The 18706-nt window shown below is 29.3% G+C and overlaps 5 protein-coding genes across 5 annotated transcripts; 3 read left to right on the forward strand and 2 right to left on the reverse strand.

Moving 5' to 3' along the window:
* Nucleotides 1-331: 331 nt before the first annotated feature.
* On the forward strand, nt 332-1902 carry LOC145753888 (phagosome assembly factor 1-like). Its single transcript, XM_082570408.1, has one exon. The coding sequence runs from the start codon at nt 363-365 to the stop codon at nt 1524-1526; it is 1164 nt and encodes a 387-aa protein (XP_082426534.1). The 5' UTR covers nt 332-362; the 3' UTR covers nt 1527-1902.
* LOC145753889 (ras suppressor protein 1-like) lies at nt 1889-5525 on the forward strand. The gene is made up of 7 exons (XM_082570409.1): nt 1889-2016; nt 2416-2587; nt 2998-3116; nt 3195-3277; nt 3348-3462; nt 3791-3923; nt 4932-5525. The coding sequence occupies exons 1-7, from the start codon at nt 1911-1913 to the stop codon at nt 5029-5031; spliced, it is 828 nt and encodes a 275-aa protein (XP_082426535.1). The 5' UTR covers nt 1889-1910; the 3' UTR covers nt 5032-5525.
* Nucleotides 5526-7482: 1957 nt separating this feature from the next.
* On the reverse strand, nt 7483-9780 carry LOC145752891 (uncharacterized). The gene is made up of 4 exons (XM_082569255.1): nt 9619-9780; nt 9181-9312; nt 8418-8600; nt 7483-7978 (listed from the first exon to the last, which is right to left on the reverse strand). Exons 1-4 carry the CDS (start codon nt 9697-9699, stop codon nt 7832-7834), a joined length of 543 nt encoding a protein of 180 aa, XP_082425381.1. The 5' UTR covers nt 9700-9780; the 3' UTR covers nt 7483-7831.
* Nucleotides 9781-10433: 653 nt separating this feature from the next.
* Nucleotides 10434-12878, forward strand: LOC145752889 (uncharacterized). Its single transcript, XM_082569254.1, has 5 exons — nt 10434-10757; nt 10997-11128; nt 11554-11760; nt 12153-12425; nt 12598-12878. The coding sequence occupies exons 1-5, from the start codon at nt 10704-10706 to the stop codon at nt 12643-12645; spliced, it is 714 nt and encodes a 237-aa protein (XP_082425380.1). The 5' UTR covers nt 10434-10703; the 3' UTR covers nt 12646-12878.
* Nucleotides 12879-13055: 177 nt separating this feature from the next.
* On the reverse strand, nt 13056-14241 carry LOC145752457 (G2/mitotic-specific cyclin-B3-like). Its single transcript, XM_082568747.1, has 3 exons — nt 13930-14241; nt 13702-13845; nt 13056-13586 (listed from the first exon to the last, which is right to left on the reverse strand). The coding sequence occupies exons 1-3, from the start codon at nt 14239-14241 to the stop codon at nt 13056-13058; spliced, it is 987 nt and encodes a 328-aa protein (XP_082424873.1).
* Nucleotides 14242-18706: the final 4465 nt, after the last annotated feature.

Consider the following 18706-nt stretch of genomic DNA (forward strand, 5'->3'; position numbering starts at 1 on the left):
CAACAAAAACTTTCGAAGGGCAGAAGGGGTGTAAAGATATGTAATTAAAATTACGTTGTGTTAGTATATAAGTTAATAATTCTAGTAATATATATGTGTATTTGTTATGTAGTGGAACAGAAGGCGAATTTTTTAAAGTTTTAGATCGGGCAGTTGCAGAATGACCGTCAGACCGTATTTTGTCTGTTTGTTATGTAAAAATGTTCGAAGCCTAATGACTAATAAATCAGGAAAAGTATGTATTCTAACTGTCTGACTGATTTATAAAATACTAACTGCAACTAGACAATGTTTAAAACCCTAAAATTTTTGTATTTTATAAAGGTATTAAGTGAAATTTTTACATATAACTTAAATTAAAGATGTTAGATTTGCTAGTTACCCCTGAGCAATCATTAGGCAATGAGCAATGGGAGTTTGCACTTGGAATGCCCATAAACCAAGCCATCTTAATCCTTCAAAAACAATGTAGAGTTATAAAGGACATTAATGTGATTTACAATGACAAAAAGCCTTATGAAAGCGACATAATTTTGAGTTTATCTCAAGATGGCATTAAACTTATATTTGACCCAGAAAACCAACGCTTAAAGGTGATTGAAGTGTTTGACTTAAGTAAAGTCCAGTTAAAATACAACGGCGTGTATTTTAACAACCCTGAAATAAAACCGACAACTCAGAGAATTGATTCAGTTTTTGGCTCAACGAAACCACCGTCATTGGACGAAAAACACCAAATGTATTTTCTGACATTCCGCGGAATAACTTTTCTCTTTCCAAACAAACCTAACCAAGAAAATATTCATTCTCCCGATTATATATCCTTGGTTGCTAAAATGAGTTTATTTTCTGGTAACAGCTTGAATGAAACACATTCACCTTCGATGCCATTGTCTTGTTACCATGGAAACCTCTACTCAGAGCACACCATAGTTTTACTTAATAAGGACAACTGCATTGGGATTGAACTTAACATTTTATCGACTGGTATCGACGGAATGTTACAAACTCAAGTCAAACAAGTTAGATTTAGAGATTGTGTTCAAGATGTGTTATCAGAAATTGGAAGTCCGTGTCATATTTTCTACAAGCTCGATGACAAAATGAAAATCCATTCAGCGGGACCTCATAAGTTATCACAAGCCCATTCTGATTATTTCTATAATTACCTTACATTGGGGATTGATATTTTATTTGACGGCGAAACTCATCTCGTAAAGAAGTTCATTCTTCATTCAAATCACCCGGGCCATTATAACTTTAATATCTACAACCGATGTCGATTTAAAGTTGAACTACAAGGATATAAGAAATCATTTGATGTTGTGCCTATAACTAAATGGGATGAAGTTGTTGATAAACTGGATTCAGATATAGGAGAACCTGTTGTGTTGAATAGAGCTTCTTCAGCAAATACAACGAATCCTTTTGGCTCAACATTTTGTTACGGAATTCAGAATATGATTTTTGAAGTAATGGCAAACCAGTATATTGCCTCAGTGACACTCTATGAAAATCAACAATAAACTACTTCTCTGTTTTTCAGCATAATAATAATGCACTTGGCTGTTTTAAAATTCTAATAAAAACCCTTCAGAATTTTTTTCCTTTTTTGTAACATAATATATTGTAAATAGTTTTTGGTAAAATGGATGTTATTTGGTGATTTTTAATTTTAAAGATTTATGTTTTTATTTTTTTTTATGTACAAAAACATATTTTTATTTATTAATCAAATTTGAAAATTGCACATAGGTTAATTAACTAATTAATGCTGCCTTTTTAATTTAAAACTGTAAACATTTTATTGAAATTGATACTGCATTCACCTATATTGTACATAGCATAAAATATTCTATTGTGTTTTGAATTCTTCTTTTTTTTATTTCAGGATTAACTAGGAGTTTAAAATGTCAAAACTTAAGAAAATTGTCGATGAATCTAAAGAACATGGAACCAAACAAATTGACTTAAGTGACAGCAGAATTCAAAATATTAATGAAGTCCCAGGCCTAAGTAAGTAATGTCTAAGTGTGTATAAAATGTCTAAGTAGGTTTTATTTGTTTATTTTTTGTTTGGTATGATTTACTACCGGCATATATATTGTAGTAACTTTAAACAATTGACACAATTTTATAAACGAGCAAAAGAGTTCTTGAGTTAATTAAGTTTAACAACAACTTAAAAGTCAGGATAATAACAACTGAAATTCTTGACCATGCCATAACATACTTAAAATCTTTTTGTAAATATTATCACTTTTGGCATGTTTTAAATCATTAAATTGATTTTGTTATTTTTTCCCGTCGCATTGTTGTTATATTAATTGTATATCAGTTTTGTTAAAAAAATTACTTTGTTGTATATATAAATTACTATTACCACCTAACTTTATTCTGTTATTTCATTTAAAGTGATGCTGGAACACTTGACTCATTTAACCATGAGCCACAATAAACTAGCTGCAGTGCCTCCCAGTATAGGAGAGTTGGTCAACCTGGTGTTACTTAACTTGTTCAACAACCAGATTGAGGAGCTACCTACTTCTTTAAGTGGAATGCAGAAACTTAAGATCTTAAATCTGGGGTATGCTGTTTCAAGTTTTTGTGTTACATTTTTGACAAATTGGCAGCGTGGTGTAGTGGTCAGACGACTAGCTACACTACATGATGTTATGGGTTCAATTCCCACTGCTTGGATGCTGTAAATGAGGCGCTATAAACGGTATAAACTTCTGCTGAGCCAGCCACTAATCAGCAGCATAGTTACTGAGCAATTATAATCTATAATATCCCAAAATGCCACAGGCAACTTAAGACTGGGTCAGGGTAATTGATGTTACTCTATGTTTAGGTCATGAAGTCGACTTTTCCAAATCAAGAATAATTTATGTAGAAGCAATTTTTTCACTGATTTCTATTTATCTATATGTTTTTTTTAACTTAAAGTAATGTTGTCACTCTTTAAATAAAACTTTAATCATTCATTTTTATCAGAATGAACAGATTAAGTCATCTTCCAAGAGGATTTGGATCTTTTCCCAAGCTGGAGATGTTGGATCTTTCATACAACAACCTAAGTGAACAATCTTTACCTTCCAATTTCTTCTATATCAGTAAGTCATGTTTTAATTTTAGATCAAGTTTTGTGTAATTTGGTTTACCGTAAATTTCTTAATTTTTTTTTATTTTAGCAACAATTCGGACACTCTATCTTTCCGACAATGATTTTGAGAACTTTCCAGAAGACATTTCAAAGTTGAAAGAACTGCAAGTGGTAAGTTATTATCCAACAAATATGTAAACTGCTATTATTATCTTTTACCCTTTTTAAACTTTGTTTTTAGTTGAGTTTTCGCGACAATGATTTGATTTGTTTACCGAAGGAAATTGGTCAACTTAAAAAGTTGACGGAATTGTATTTACAGGGAAACAGAATGACTGTGTTACCACCTGAACTGGGTAATTTTTTTGTATATATTTTATGGTAAGGTCAATTGCATGAACTAAACAAGAGTAACATCAGTTACTCCGACCCAGTCTCAATTGCCTTTAGCAATTTGGAATATTATAGATTATAATTGGTTGATGATTATGCTGCTGATTAAGTGCTGGCTCAGCAGGAGTTCATACCGTTTATAGTGCCTTACTCAAAGGCGATAATATCAGTGGGGATTGAACCCACAACCTTATGTGGTGTAGCAAGTGTTTTTACCACTACACCACGCTACCGGTATAGTTCCAACTGTAATATAACATACTGACGCAGTTTAACTCTTTATTTCTACAGGAGCATTAGACCTGTGTGGACCAAACCACGTGTTTAAAGCTGACAAGAATCCCTGGGTTCATCCAATTGCTGAGCAGTTCCAACTTGGTGTTACTCATGTGTTCGATTACATTAAATCTGACACTTACAAATAGTAAGTTCATTTTTGTATGTTTTATTAGGAATATTGTTTGAATGGGCGCCACTATTGCCTTTTATGATTATTTATTTGGATAAATTTTCCACCACTAATTGGCACTGTTGAGCAGATTCTTAGAGCAAAGATTGTATGTACCATATATGGCTTATATTGTTTATAAAAATGGTATCTTCATGGTTGAATAAATTTAGTTTTGTTGTGAAAGAATCAATTTAATATCTTTCTGTGATTTATATAAAATGATTTTTAACATACTAAAGTGATTACAAAATTGTATCATCTATGACATCATAATGTTGTTATTGTTTGGTAATAAGGTCACAACAGTTTTATGAAATTGTAACATCGTGTTAAAACTTGCAAAATGTATTAACTTAAATGGTAACATTAATATAATTTCATGTGTCATTACTTGCTTTAAAAATTACTTTAATATAGAGGAAAAATAATCCGTTTTATGGGTTTTAGTTGCCTTATATATAGTAGCAATCACTTAACAAAAATTGCCTAAAGTCTAAACTTTTTTATTGGTTAAAAACTTACTTTCACCCAATAATTTAGCTTTTATATATTTTTATTGTCAAAAATAAGAGATCTTAAAAGCATATTGACTTTGGTTTTTATTTGAATTTCTTGGTAACGATAAAGATTAATGTGTTTGTGTAGATTACTTCTTGGAAATTTGTTGCCAAAATTAGGAGAGAAAGTTTCTTTTTATTGCCTTAGTGTTGTCAGTTGTTGATTTTATTATTTATTGTGTCAATGTTTATTTTTTAAAAGGAAATTTTTATTCCCGTTAAATTGAAAAAAATATTTTCTTAGGAACTAATTTAAAATTAATTTTTTTTAATAATTAATAAAGATGTATTAAGATTACACAATTTTTATTTATTTAAGCCTTAACAATTTTAAAACCATTTTTTTTTCATCATTATTTATCACGAATTTTGGATTTTGTTTAAAATATTTAATAATTATTTTAATTGATTGTTTAATGTTTAGTTTGTACGGTCGACATTGTAATGCTGACCCTCAACCTCCACCTAAGAAAGAAAAAGCCAAAAAAATCAGCAGAAAGCCCCTCCACAATAAAAACAAATAAGTTGGAAAGCCGGAATATATAATTGGGAGTTGAAAATTGTGCTGCTATATTGGCAAGGAAACCTTTAATATTTAATGGCCTTATTAAAAATATATCAAGAGCTATTAAATGTGCTAGTTTATATATTCACATGAATAATGTTATTGTTATGGGCCAAATATATTCAGTGCATTTATGTATTTAAAAAATATTTTAACAGCTGCTTTTTTGTAACAAAAAAAATCAAAAAAACACAAAAAAATGAAAAAAAAACATACTTTTTATTATCACCTAACCATATTAACAAATCATTCATTGGCACTAATTACCGTTTCAAAGTGCATTTATTTCACTTTAAATATTATATATTTGTTTTTTTAGTAACAGATATATATTATGATGATTATTCCGATTTCAAAGTTGTAAAACTTTATTATTTTGTGCCAATTTAAATTGCGCAGTGTTATTCAGTAAACATATTGCACTATCTGTATTGAAATATAACACAAACTACATTATCGTGGATATTATTATCGCACTTACATTGCATTTAACGTTAGCGATACACAACGAAGCAGTTAAGTTTATAGGAAACCAAATATGCCTTAGGGTGAAGAAATAATTCTAAATTCTTGTGATTACATATCTTTTAAGTATATACTGTCTTTTTCGGCAACCATATATGCTTATTTATTTGGATAAATTTTTCACCACAAATGGCACTGTTGAGCAGTTTCTTAGAGCAAAGATTGTATGTACCATATATGGCTGTACATATATTGTTTATAAAAATGGTATCTTAATGGTTGAATAAATTTAGTTTTATTGTGAAAGAATCAATTTAATGTTTGATTACAAAATTGTATCATCAATGACATCATAATGTTGTTATTGTTTGGTAATAAGGTCACAACAGTTTTATGAAACTGTAACATCGTGTTAAAACTTGCAAAATGTATTAACTTAAATGGCAACAATAATATAATTTCATGTGTCTTTACTTGCTTTAAAAATTACTTTAATATTGGGGAGAAATAATCCGTTTTATGGGTTTTAGTTGTCCTATATATAATAGCAATCACTTAACAAAAATGCCTAAAGTCTAAACTTTTTTATTGGTTAAAAACTTGCCTTCACCCAATAATTTAGCTTTTATATATTTTTTATTGTCAAAAATAAGAGATCTTAAAAGCATATTGACTTTGTTTTTTATTTGAATTTCTTGGTAATGATAAAGATTAATGTGTTTGTGTAGATTACTTCTTGGAAATTTGTGCTGTAGGTTAGTTCTTGGAAAAAATTTACAGAGAAAAATCCTTTTTATTACTTTAGTGTTGTTAGTTGTTAATTTTATTATTTATTGTGTCAATGTTTATTCACCTAAAAGGAAATTTTTATTCCCGTTAAATTGAAAAAAATATTTTCTTAGGAACCAATTTAGAAATAAATTTTTTTAATAATTAATAAAGATGTATTAAGATTACACAATTTTTATTTATTTAAACCTTAACAATTTTAAACCAGTTTTTTTTCATCATTTTTTATTACGAATTTTGGATTTTGTTTAAAATATTTAATAATTATTTTAATTTATTGTTTTAATTTTTAGTCTTTATGGTCGACATTGCAATGCTCAACCTCCACCTAAGAAAGAAAAAGCCAAAAAAATTAGCAGAAAGCCCCTCCATAATAAAAACAAATAAGTTGGAAAGCCGGAATATATAATTGGGAGTTGAAAATTGTGCTGCTATATTGGCAAGGAAACCTTTAACATTTAATGGCTTCATTAAAAATATATATCAAAAGCTATTAAATGTGCTAGTTTATATTTTCACATGAATAATGTTATTGTTATGGGCCAAATATATTCAGTGCATTCATGTATTTAAAAAATATTTTAACAGCTGCTTTTTTGTAACAAAAAAAATCAAAAAAACATGAAAAAAACATATTTTTATATTATCACCTAACCATATTAACAAAATCACTTATTGACACTAATTACCGTTTCAAAGTGCATTTATTTCACTTTAAATATTATATATTTGTTTTTTAGTAACAGATAAATATTATAATGATTATTCCGATTTCAAAGTTGTAAAACTTTATTTTTTTTTGCCAATTTAAATTACGCAGTGTTATTCAGTAAACGTATTGCACTATCTGTATTGAAATATAACACAAACTACATTATCGTGGATATTATTATCGCACTTACATTGCATTTAGCGTTAGCGATACACAACGAAGCAGTTAAGTTTATTAGAGAACCAAATATGCCTTAGGGCGAAGAAATAATTCTAAATTATTGTAATTACATATCTTTTAAGTATATATTGCCTTTTTGGGAAACCATATATGCTTACAATTTATATCAGGCTAGTCGTTAAATGAATAAAATGTCTGCGTTTCGTTTATTTTAAAAGGTTTTTTAATTCTGTGGTTTTTACTCTATGTAGCTAGCCCAGCAAAAACACTTAATACGTGACTTGTATTTAAATAAGACACTCAAGCCAACATTTCTTCTAATAAGCGTATACTTTATTTACAAGCAAAAAATACAACCCGACAATTTACAGTTTGGCGAATTTTTTAATTAACTGAAATATTTAGTTCCAAAAAGTCTAAAAATTAATCGAATTTACAATTTTGTGCAAAAGCATCAATACTAATATATACAAGCAGTACTTGTAAGTACAAATGTGGTAAGGAAACGCTTTAAATTTTAAGTTTTTAAAAATTATATCAAGTTAGGCCTAAATGAAAATTTGAATTTTCAACACAAAATGTCGCAATTTTTATTTATTTATTTTCCAAATATCTAGTAGATAGTAGCATGATTAGCGTTGTAGTCAGCCATGAACTTTTCCTGAATGCAGCCTCCGTCGACATAGTCTTGGAACATACAAGAGGCGTAGATGCTGCTGGCAAGACCGCTCCATTGGTAATCATCAATTAATGATTTTTGCTGAAAAAATAAACAAAATAAATAATGAATAAAAACTGTGAAGTTACCCCTGCATATTTAAGTAACTCTTCATTAAGTGTCAGTGGTCTGAACAATTGGCTTAACTACATAAGGTCGAAGGTTCGAACCCCACTACTTTCACGCTGTGGCGCCCTTGGGTAAAGTGCTATAAAAAGTATGAACTCCTGCTGAGCCAGCACTTAATCAGTAGCATAATTACTAGGCAATTGTAATCTATAATATCCCAAACTGCTAAAGGCAACTCGAGACTGGGTGGGGTAACTAATGTTATTCTATGTTTAGATCGTGAAGTCGAACTTACCACATCAAGAATAAATAATACGTAAATTTTTTCATTTTTTAAAAACGCTGTGGCCACCTTATTAATACGTTGGTTGCATTTAGAAAAATTTAACAAAAACTTATTTGGCAAACTAACCGTGGTTGGAGTAGAACCAGAAGTGCAATAACTTCCATCATTGAACTTCTCTGTAAGCTGGTTGTATATATTGTTTAATGTATCTTGGTCGCCGCCACTATTTTTAAGGTTTCTTATTTCTGTCTTAATGTTGTTTATCGTTCCATAGTCATCATTATAATCATCGCCGTAAAAGTCGAACGCCTGCAAAAAGATAATTGTTAAGTGACAAAAGTAAACATTACCAAGAAAATTAAACTATTTTAAAGTCCCTGCATTTCTTATGTTTGTAAATGTAAAAACGCTAAAGATCCGATGTTAAACTTGATAAATATTTTTAACTTGATTTAGGCAACGGGATGCCACAGTTATAGACGATATTGAAATATGTGACAATAGTAATTAACTGCATTTTGTTTAGTTTGGACACAAGTCATTTAAATATGTTATGTTTTTTTGTATATATCTTTATCTTCGATGTGGAAAGTCGAATGTGCGACTTAAACATAGAGTAACATAAGTTACCCTGACATAGTCTCGAGTTGCCTATGGCAGTTTGGGATATTATATAGATTATAATTGCCCGATAATTATGCTGCTGGTTAAGTGCTTAGCAGGAGTTCATACCGTTTATATCAGCAATTGAGAGCAGTGGGGATTAAACCCACGACCTCATGTAAGCAAGTTGTTCGTACCACTACACCATGCTGATAACAACTAAATATGATTTATGTAAATTATCGTTTTACCTAAACACTTCACTTTTAAGTAATAATTATCATACCCCATAAGTCGAGTAGGAGCTGAACACAAGTACGCTAAGAGTTATTGTGGAAGCTAGTAGCAGGCATGTTAAAATAGCCAGAATGACCACACTTGCTGTTTTGCAACATCCCCCGCTCTTTTGTTTCGTGATCTAAAAAGTTAGATAGAAAAAATTAGTTTCTTTTTTATTTTGTTAAAACTAAGAACCCAAAGCATAAAAAAGTGTATATGCATAGAGAAATTAATTGTATTTGGTATTACTTTAAAAGTTTTTCAGTTTACTAAAAAAGGGTCTTTAAATAATTAACGATATTTTGTGAACGTCATTTGGTAAAAATTATAAATTTCAGCAACTTTTTAATACACAAATACCTACCATTAAGCAGACAACTATACTTAATGGAAAAAAATAGGCTTTACCCTTCTTTAAACCTGAACAAATACAACTTTAACTTACCACAACATGGTCCACTGTGGTCACTTTACCTACATCGGTTGGCTGGTTGGAATCCGTTGCAATTAAATTAACTTTGTCCATTTTTTATTCACGAAAAATAATCTAAAAACACACCAAGTTTTGTTTTAGTTATTTCGTTAAAGTTTTGAACCTAAAAACCTAACTGAAAGACTGATTTAAGATGTCTACGGCACCTCACTATGAGCTAATATGTACAGAAACCCCCTGCTTTCTATATTAAATTCTAAATACTTTAAACATTACCGTACGCCCCTGTTTTATGTCAATTTGTTTAGATTTAACAGAACGCGTGGTTCCCCCAACTATACTTTAAATACACAGTTAAATAAAAGTTGCTGTTTTCTTTAAAATTACAAACGCTTGAAGACATTGTATGGAACACACATCTTATCACATTATTCTGGTTGAAATAAATGTCTGGTAAACTTCCTGTCTAAAGGTATAATAAACGAACTCAGTTTAAGTGCTTGAGTTAATCTATAACTGCGCCCATATGATCTCAAATATACATTTAGTGAGCATTTCCAGAACGGAAAATTACCAAAACCTAAGGCGATACGTCCGAACGAGTTTCAAGCAACAAAAACAATACTTGCTCTGTTATTTCAATGGAATTACCCATTACGTGTTCATTGGGGCATCGCGCCAAAAGCTTTTTCATTGGCTCAAGATAGCTGTAAATCGTGTTTTTGTGAACCAACCTATCACGCGAAGAAAGCGTGATAGCCTTAGAAAATTTCAGTTCCCTATGTAATTATAGAAATTGTTAAAGCGAAAATTCTTTGGTGCGGAAATGTTGCTAGCTTTAGATAGTTTACATTGTAGCTTAAAGTTGGGCAAAGTAACAGGCATGCTATGTTTCGTAAGAACTTAGAAATACATCAGTAAAATATTTCACTAACTTCAAATTTTAAAATTAGGTTGTCAGCTTAGTTTTTACAGTTTATTAATATGGTTATTTAGCAATATAACCAATGTTTAAACGGCAGATGTAGTTACGATCCAGTTTTAAAACTAAATTATACGTTTAGATTTAGTTTGTAGCGAATCAATATAAAGGAAAAATGAATGCAAATGCAGGCAACCCCAACTTTGCTCAATGGAGCCACCTTAACCCGGTTAGAGTTTAACCTAAATTATTGAATTTTAACGCCATATTACATTAACAATGGCATATGGGTGTCGATGTGGACAATTGTATAAAGAAGATACCTGTTTAATCTTAAGCTATTATTGCAAAATCAATTTATAGTTTAGTAACATTTATGTTTTATTAAATAAACGACATTTCTTATACGTTTCTGTAATTTTTATGTAAATGGGTTTTAATGTTAAAGTTTTATTATTTTGTTTAAAGATAAAAAGGCAAAGATCGGGAAAATGCAGCAAAATGTGCTGGATCATCTCACTTATGTGTATTTCCATGTTCCTCATGGCAACAACGTTTTCACTTGCCACATTCTTTGTCACAACCAGTGTCATCACATCGGTAAATTCTAATTTTAAACATTCGTTAACGGTATGGTTAAAACCTGGTATTATTAGCACATTAGTATGGTTGACACTGAATCATAAATGGTTTTATAACCTTTACAAAATGTCTGTAGTGCTTACAATTTAATTTTTTTAAATACTGGAAAATGATTAACATAAAAAACTAGGTTATCATATTTTTTGTGTGACGTAGAAAGTACTAAGTAGCGTAGTGAATGTATACAAGCTAGTATTTTTACGTCATCACAAACAGGGCTTCTTTTTTTGTTAAATCAAATTGTTTTTTTTTAATTTGTTTCAAAAATATCGTCAATATAGGACTTTAAAGATCAAGCACCATTTCTGTTGAAACTGCACATCTAAAACACAACAATTTTTTTTAAGGCTATATCATTATAACATAACACTTTATATATATAGATGCGGATGTATGATGGTAACGATGGTGTAAACCAAATTAACGAATATATAAGCGACCTTAATGAAGAGAATGGTGATGATACGTATAATGATGACTATAATGACTCTATGACCAGATTTAACACAATCTTTGATTCCATGGTAGACAACGAAAAATGCAAAGCTACAACGGAATATCAACCTGACATGCTTACCAATGATCAAAAAGTATTTTTTTAATTTTTTTTCCTGGAATCAAAACTGTGTGAATAAAAGGGCTATATTTTTAAGTTTTACGCCTATTTAATGTTTAATTATGGTATTATCTTGTATATGTATAATAAACCTTTACAAAAAGGTGTTATTTTTTTCATATCCCCTTAAGGGATAGGTTTTATATTTTGTATGGGGCAAGGGTGTGCTGTTATGACGTGGTTAAGCTATCCGTGAACGCTTGGCTCAAAGGCGAATAGTGTGGCAATGGTGCGGCTCGAACGCAAAAAGGTGTTATTATAATTGGATTGTATCTAATTACTCTGTACTGACGTCTAGCGGAACTTGACGTTTTATCTTATGACCACACATTATCTTAGGTCTATAAACATTTTGTTTTAATTTAGGTCCAGAAACTCAATGATTACGGGTGGCAAAAGATCGGGCAAATGTTGAATGCTTCCTGCATCCATAAACCGTACGGCTACACCACCACTTACGAGATGGACGAGTATTGCCTTAAAAGGTTGATCACTCAGATATTAAGTGACGACCTTAGCCAGGAATTCGTGCCTGCCTCACCAAAGCCAATTGATGTGGACATGAACGAAAACCGATATGATGACCTAACCGAGACTGAATGGTCGACAACAACAACTACAACGGAATACGTTGCTATGGTAAAGTTTTAAAATCTAGAAAAAAAATGTTTTTGTGTGGTTGTGTAAACTTGTTTTAATATGTACTCTAACGACTAAGTAAACCTTAAGTCTATGTAAAGTGAACTTTACTGTGAAAATTTGAACAAAAATTAAGCTTGAATAAAATCTAACTTTACTTTACAATTTTTAGTCGACTGATTCTACATATGACGAGAACTATGACTGGGAAAAAAAATAAAGAAATCCAAACCGAAAGAATTTACTACATATACAAATATTCTAAAACAACAATAATTTAAAATCTAAAAACTTTTCAGCTAATGCACAATGTTTATGTGCAGTGCAATTTATTGTAAATATGCTTTATTTTAGGGCGTAAGATATAATTTTTGATATAAAGTCTTACATTGTGTACATGTATCTTAGTAATGGCTTATAATAAACATCGCAAATTTAGTAAAGTTGTTTTATTGCATAATGAAATACAAGTGCACGAATAAAATATATAAAGGTATTACATATGGAACAAAGAACAAAAATAAATACACAACAGAAAGGGCAGTTTAGTGCAATAAAATATATATATTGCATAAAAGTGTTCATTAAATAAATTGAAACTGTTTTGGAATAACGTATTTCAAAAAAAAGTTAAACTTCAAAATAAATTTCGTTTGTGTTCTGGGTATATTTTTCTTTCGTTTTCATTGGTAAAGCTGGGATCAATGCAACTTTGTGAAAAACTTGGTGAGAATATTTGTTGAAAACTGTATTAAAAGTTGTCTGGTCAACATTCTTGACCATTGAGTTAAGTTCAAATGCAAGTTCGATAATATCTTGTTCAGTGTATGAAGTATAATACACAAGAGTGTCGTCCCATTGTTGTTTGTTGGTCATCTTTAAAGCTAACCACAAAGCAGCAGCCGCCATCTTGGAAGCTGAACGATCAACAAAATTGTAATTTTGGAGCGACGATTCGAGGATAAATCGAGCAAGTGTGAGACTTTTCATTCCACATTTTGTACATTTGGCGAAACGTCGAAGAAATCGGTAAGCGATTGGGATGTTAATGTCAAATCCAACTTGAGTGAGAATCGATCTTTCTATGGCTAACATTTCACTTCGCTTGTAAGCATCGTCGCAAATAAATAAGTAATCGTCAACCAAGGGCAAATTGCTTTCCTGTAATATAAATAAAACATTTAAATTTGGGACCAGGGCTTCAAGATCAAGGCTTAACAGCTTTACCTAGTTTATAAGGCAGCATTATTGTTTAGTGTTATGTTGAAATACTTACATCAAATTTGGCAGCAATAAGAAGACAAGTTGCGCCTAAAAGTTGCAATTTTTCTTTCAATAAATCGACTTGTTGCAAATAATGATCAACCAACTTTACGGCCAAGTACAAAGTTTCGTGGTTGAGTTGAAATTTTTCCTGGATCTGAAAGTAACAAAAATTCATTTAATTTAAAGTTTAAGAAAATTTAAAAGGTAAAAATATTTTTAATTTGATTTTTATTCTTACCTCGACCATCCAATCAACGAGGATTGTTCTCATTTTAGGTGTGACGTCATTAGAAGACAAATAATCGGGTTTAATGACGTAACATTGCTCACGAGCACGCATGTATTCAAAGATGTCGAAAGCATATTCCGGAGCTTCGTTTATGTTGTCTTTGTTAGCAGCATCGATGTCAACAATGTTTGGTTTCTTTGGAGACGATACTTTGTTTGTGACGTCATCAAAAGCAAATCTTTTGTTGCTCGGTTCGTTTTCTGAAGAAGCTTTTCGTTTGCGAGATATTTGTTGAATTGTTGAAATTGTATTGAAAGTCATTTTTAATATTTGGTTAATGTTTATAAAATGATCTATAATAATAAAACATATTCGTTAATCACTGATACTACTAACATATTACTTAATTGTTTATGTATACTTATGGCTAACAGTCAATATAATATTCTATTCCAATTAACTATTGCAACAACTATATTGTATTTATAACATATCATAAATCAACTTTGCTACTACGACACAAGTTTGTAATGACATTGGTTGACAAAGTGTTCTGTTATATATACTTTTCCTTCTTTCTAACAACTAAGTCCTTATCAGGACAACTTTGTAGATCTTAAACAAGCTTATCATAATGTGTTGTTGATAAGTGTGCCAAGTTATCTCAAAGTTTAATTGACATTGCGACCAAGTTCAATTACAAAGCAGATAACTTTAATTGACCGCTATCACAACATAAAGCTGTTTGATATTTTGTTTGTACACACTTATGGAAAGATAGATTTTATTTAAAAACATTGATGTTTTTTTTAATAACAAACAGTCTATGTTTATTTTTAGAAAGTACACATTTAATTTACATATATAATAAATAACAAAACGTTTTATTAAATCATTAGTTGGTCAAAAACATGTAATATAAATTAATATTTTGTTTTCTTAATATATCTAATTTCTAAATATGCCAGTTTATCCAATTTAGGTATTGTTAACCCTTGTTTAAAGTAAATCTTTTAAACCTTGCTATAGGTAAACATTATAATTCCTTTTTAAATTCTCTATTTTTCACATACAATCATTTTTCAAAAGTGTGCACCTTATTCTTATCAACACTTGTTGTCAAATAGCTTGTTTGTTGTTGATATCTCTTTGTTTCAACATTTCTCTGTTGTTGATAACATTAAGTTTCCACACTTTGTAGGAAGTGTGCCTTCTAATAACATTATCAGTAACCTTTTAGTTCTCAAACATTTGAATCTGATAACTAGATCTGAGAATCTTTAGTTCTTAAACATTTAAGTTTTATAAGTTAATCTAAAATGCCTCTGTTCTTGAGCATTTTGGATCTGATAATAACTTCTAAAATTTTTTGGTTATTAGTCTTTAATATATCTTAGGCTACTAACTTTTTAAAATTTAAATTTTCTTATAAAAACAGATTTAAAAAAATTAGAAATATGAACATTGAAAATTTAGTACAACTTTTGGTAAATATCTCCTATAAAGTCTTATATTTAAACTCTATTTAACTTTTATCGACTGATATTTTCAAAAACATCAGCTAAATGATGCTCATGGTGAATGAACTGAAATAAAAAATGTATTTTAGAATTTTTTTGTAAACTTTTTTTCAACTACGTTAAATTTTCTCACATTAGTTTTAACAAAACATGTTGTTTACAATATTTACATTTGTCAAAACAATAAGTTTACAACTTTGCAACAACTAACATGTCAAGAGACAAAAGAAATTGTTTTTACAACCAAACTTCCGTTCTATTGTTCAAGTTTTAACGTTAAACAAATTTCTCCAAGTTCTTTCAAGTCCAGGAACAAAACAAAGTTAAACACAACACAAATGTCACAGCAACCTAAACAATGTATTTACATATTTTTATTCTAGATAAAATAAAAAAAAAAAAACATAATATTTCAAGAAATCTTTGTTACATTTTTATCAACTTGTAAATTACGATCATATCCTTTATCTTTCTAACCTAGTCACACTTCTACTTTTCTTAAAAACATAAAAATACATAAAACTTAAATTTAACAAAACCACTTCTATTTTTTGTAAGATATTGTACTAAGCTTTTGAAGCTGTTTATCCAACTAAGCTGTTAATATCCCGCCCGCTTTTCTATTTACAACTTAGTGCTTTTCGTTTATTTCTGTATTTGTTTACATCGCATTCTATTCCTACATTTCTCCAAGTGCTTTACACGTCATTTTATATTTGTTACCTTAGCTGGATATATAAGAAGTTAACCTTTTTTTACATTACGCTTAAAATTCTATATGTTTTGCTCGCAAAACTTGTAAACTGTCTCTATTTATTTACAATACACATTTTATCATTGAACTTTCTATTAGTTTATAATTTATTATTTTCCATTACAATAATTAACATTATAATTTTACAAAACGAAAGTCAATCAAACACAAACTACATTATATTTAAATTTTAAAAATAAAAGTATAATTCTTCTATGCCAGTTCACATCAGCCTAACTTTACCTAACTTACAAAATGCTTTTTCAAATTATATAAAATGTCAACTTGTAATTCTAAGAAAAAAAAGTTGTCTACGTCAGTTTACAAACTTTGTAACCTTACCAAACAAGACTCCAAGGTTTAAACAAAAGAACTTAAGATAACATTTATGAACGAGCGCTCCGTCTCTTTTGTATTTGTTACAAAATTAAACAAACTAGCTTCAACAAACTTCAAGTTTAGAGATAAGCTTTATTGTCGTGCTTTGAGTTTTAACAATTGTGTTTCAAATTTTGCAATTTGTAAAACAAAAACTTTAGCTGTGACATTTTTAAAGAAAACAATTTTATATGTCTAAAAAATACGCGTCACTTTTTTACAGTAGAAAATCACTAACATTGCACATAACTTACTTTCTGCTAATGCTGCAAAATTTACAAGTCATTATAATACGCTTTTATTTTTTGATTTATCGTTTAATTTATCTTTGATATTGTAGAATTTCAAGAACTTTAGTCACAGAGCTTAAAAGCAGCATATGAAATCAAAATTATAAAGTCTTTGTACAATTCACTTATTATTTAACTTACTTTTTAATTTACTTTTAAAAAAGTTTTACCTCAACAGTTTTCTTAAAACTTTTTATCCAGATTATCAATGACGTCATATTACTACGTCACCAATTGTTGACCTAAAACGGATTTACCTTACACAGTTTCCTGCAACATACAATGAACAAGCTCACCTAGTTTAAATAAAACAAGTTATAAATCTCCCGTGTTTGAGTTGTATTGTTTCACAAAGGATTGTTTTTAAAAGTTTTCTAACCTCGTTTTAAAATAAAAAGTAGGTTATATAACATATGATCGTTTAAACTTATGTTTTGTTTATTTATTAGCGTTAAATTTTGTTTTAATTACAAACGTGTTGTGTTTTAATTTTTTCTTTCAGTTAATTGATAAAAAACATTAGATTGGATACAAAATAATATTTTCGTAGTAACTAAAAAATAGTTATTTTGGATAGGATTTAAGTTCGGCCAATACTTTTTATACACTGTTATCTTTATTTTTAAAAAAATTAAGTTAAACACATAAAGTGAACATATTTATGAATAAAAATAACATTTTAAGTTTTTAAAAAAATTGTTTTAAATAAGATTTAAAAACGTTGAATAATTTTGATGCACAAGTATATTAATATTTCAGTTCAACTTTTAAAAGCATGTAAATAGTATATTAAAAGTTTTTATATACCTTTTTAAAAAGGGTAGTGTCATTTTTCAAGCTCCAGTTAAAATTTTATACGTAGTAAACCTTACGATACTAAAAAAATATTTTTAAACAGAGAGTAAAACTGATGTCAGTCATCCTGATAAGCTTCTATTGTTTAAACTCAGCGATATTTTCGTATGTTAAAAACTTATCTACGAACCTAGGTAAGCGTTCAAGTTCGCTATAAACAATGGAACATTCGCGACAATTTCAATTTGTTATCTCTAGTTTCTTTTGTGCGCAAGGACAACTTCACAAATTTGTAACAAATTTAAGGGTATTGTTATTTTTAAAAATATTGCAAGAAAAAAAATTGTTTAGGACTAAAGTCAGTGTTTTACTTCAAGAAAAACTTATGTTAAATTATATGAGCAAGTCTTTAGGTTAGAAAACAGGTAGACAAATAATATAACCAGCTAAGGTAACAAATATAAAATGACGTGTAAAGCACTTGGAGAAATGTAGGAATAGAATGCGATGTAAACAAATACAGAAATAAACGAAAAGCACTGAGTTGTAAATAGAAAAGCGGGCGGGATATTAACAGCTTAGTTGGATAATGTTGTAAGGTCTTGTTATGTCGATGTACTTGTCGTTTCACGCCTAGAAGTCAAATACAAAACAACATAATCAACACTTAAGTGTTTAATTAATGTAATATGACAAATATCGTTTAATTTTTATGGAAAATAAAATGGTAAGATTTTAGTTGTAAGATTTCAGTCACATAGTCAAAAATTGGTAGAAGTTCACGAAGTATAATCAGGTTTGCATATTATTTATAATTTAGATAATAATTAGATTTTGGTTTTGTAAATTAATGTTGTTATGTAACGTTTTTGGTTCCAAAACTTTTGTTTAGACATATGTGATATAACAAGTTTAAGTTCATTTAATAAAAGATTATAGCCAACAACTTAAACCTTTTAACTTAAATTGGCTTGAAATTTAATAAAGAATTATTTTCGCTATGTTTTACAATTCAAAGGTAGAATTTAAAAACAAAACTAAATGTCCAA

This window comes from Corella eumyota, chromosome 5, assembly GCF_963082875.1.
Source record: "Corella eumyota chromosome 5, kaCorEumy4.1, whole genome shotgun sequence".
In the NCBI taxonomy this organism is placed as follows: domain Eukaryota; kingdom Metazoa; phylum Chordata; class Ascidiacea; order Phlebobranchia; family Corellidae; genus Corella; species Corella eumyota.

What these genes read in the sequence shown, in the direction of transcription:
- LOC145752889 (XM_082569254.1), top strand. Translation starts at nt 10,704, where the DNA reads ATGAATGCAAATGCAGGCAACCCCAACTTTGCTCAATGGAGCCACCTT. An exon ending in AATGGAGCCACCTTAACCCG is followed by an intron (nt 10,758 to 10,996) that starts GTTAGAGTTTAA and finishes TTTTGTTTAAAG; the next exon opens with ATAAAAAGGCAAAGATCGGG. An exon ending in CAACGGAATACGTTGCTATG is followed by an intron (nt 12,426 to 12,597) that starts GTAAAGTTTTAA and finishes TACAATTTTTAG; the next exon opens with TCGACTGATTCTACATATGA.
- LOC145753889 (XM_082570409.1), top strand. Translation starts at nt 1,911, where the DNA reads ATGTCAAAACTTAAGAAAATTGTCGATGAATCTAAAGAACATGGAACC. An exon ending in AGTTGAAAGAACTGCAAGTG is followed by an intron (nt 3,278 to 3,347) that starts GTAAGTTATTAT and finishes CTTTGTTTTTAG; the next exon opens with TTGAGTTTTCGCGACAATGA. An exon ending in TGTGTTACCACCTGAACTGG is followed by an intron (nt 3,463 to 3,790) that starts GTAATTTTTTTG and finishes TTATTTCTACAG; the next exon opens with GAGCATTAGACCTGTGTGGA.
- LOC145752891 (XM_082569255.1), bottom strand. Translation starts at nt 9,699, where the DNA reads ATGGACAAAGTTAATTTAATTGCAACGGATTCCAACCAGCCAACCGAT. An exon ending in CCACAGTGGACCATGTTGTG is followed by an intron (nt 9,313 to 9,618) that starts GTAAGTTAAAGT and finishes CTAACTTTTTAG; the next exon opens with ATCACGAAACAAAAGAGCGG. An exon ending in CTGGTTCTACTCCAACCACG is followed by an intron (nt 7,979 to 8,417) that starts GTTAGTTTGCCA and finishes TTATTTTTTCAG; the next exon opens with CAAAAATCATTAATTGATGA.
- LOC145752457 (XM_082568747.1), bottom strand. Translation starts at nt 14,241, where the DNA reads ATGACTTTCAATACAATTTCAACAATTCAACAAATATCTCGCAAACGA. An exon ending in TCGTTGATTGGATGGTCGAG is followed by an intron (nt 13,846 to 13,929) that starts GTAAGAATAAAA and finishes TGTTACTTTCAG; the next exon opens with ATCCAGGAAAAATTTCAACT. An exon ending in TTATTGCTGCCAAATTTGAT is followed by an intron (nt 13,587 to 13,701) that starts GTAAGTATTTCA and finishes TTTATATTACAG; the next exon opens with GAAAGCAATTTGCCCTTGGT.
- LOC145753888 (XM_082570408.1), top strand. Translation starts at nt 363, where the DNA reads ATGTTAGATTTGCTAGTTACCCCTGAGCAATCATTAGGCAATGAGCAA.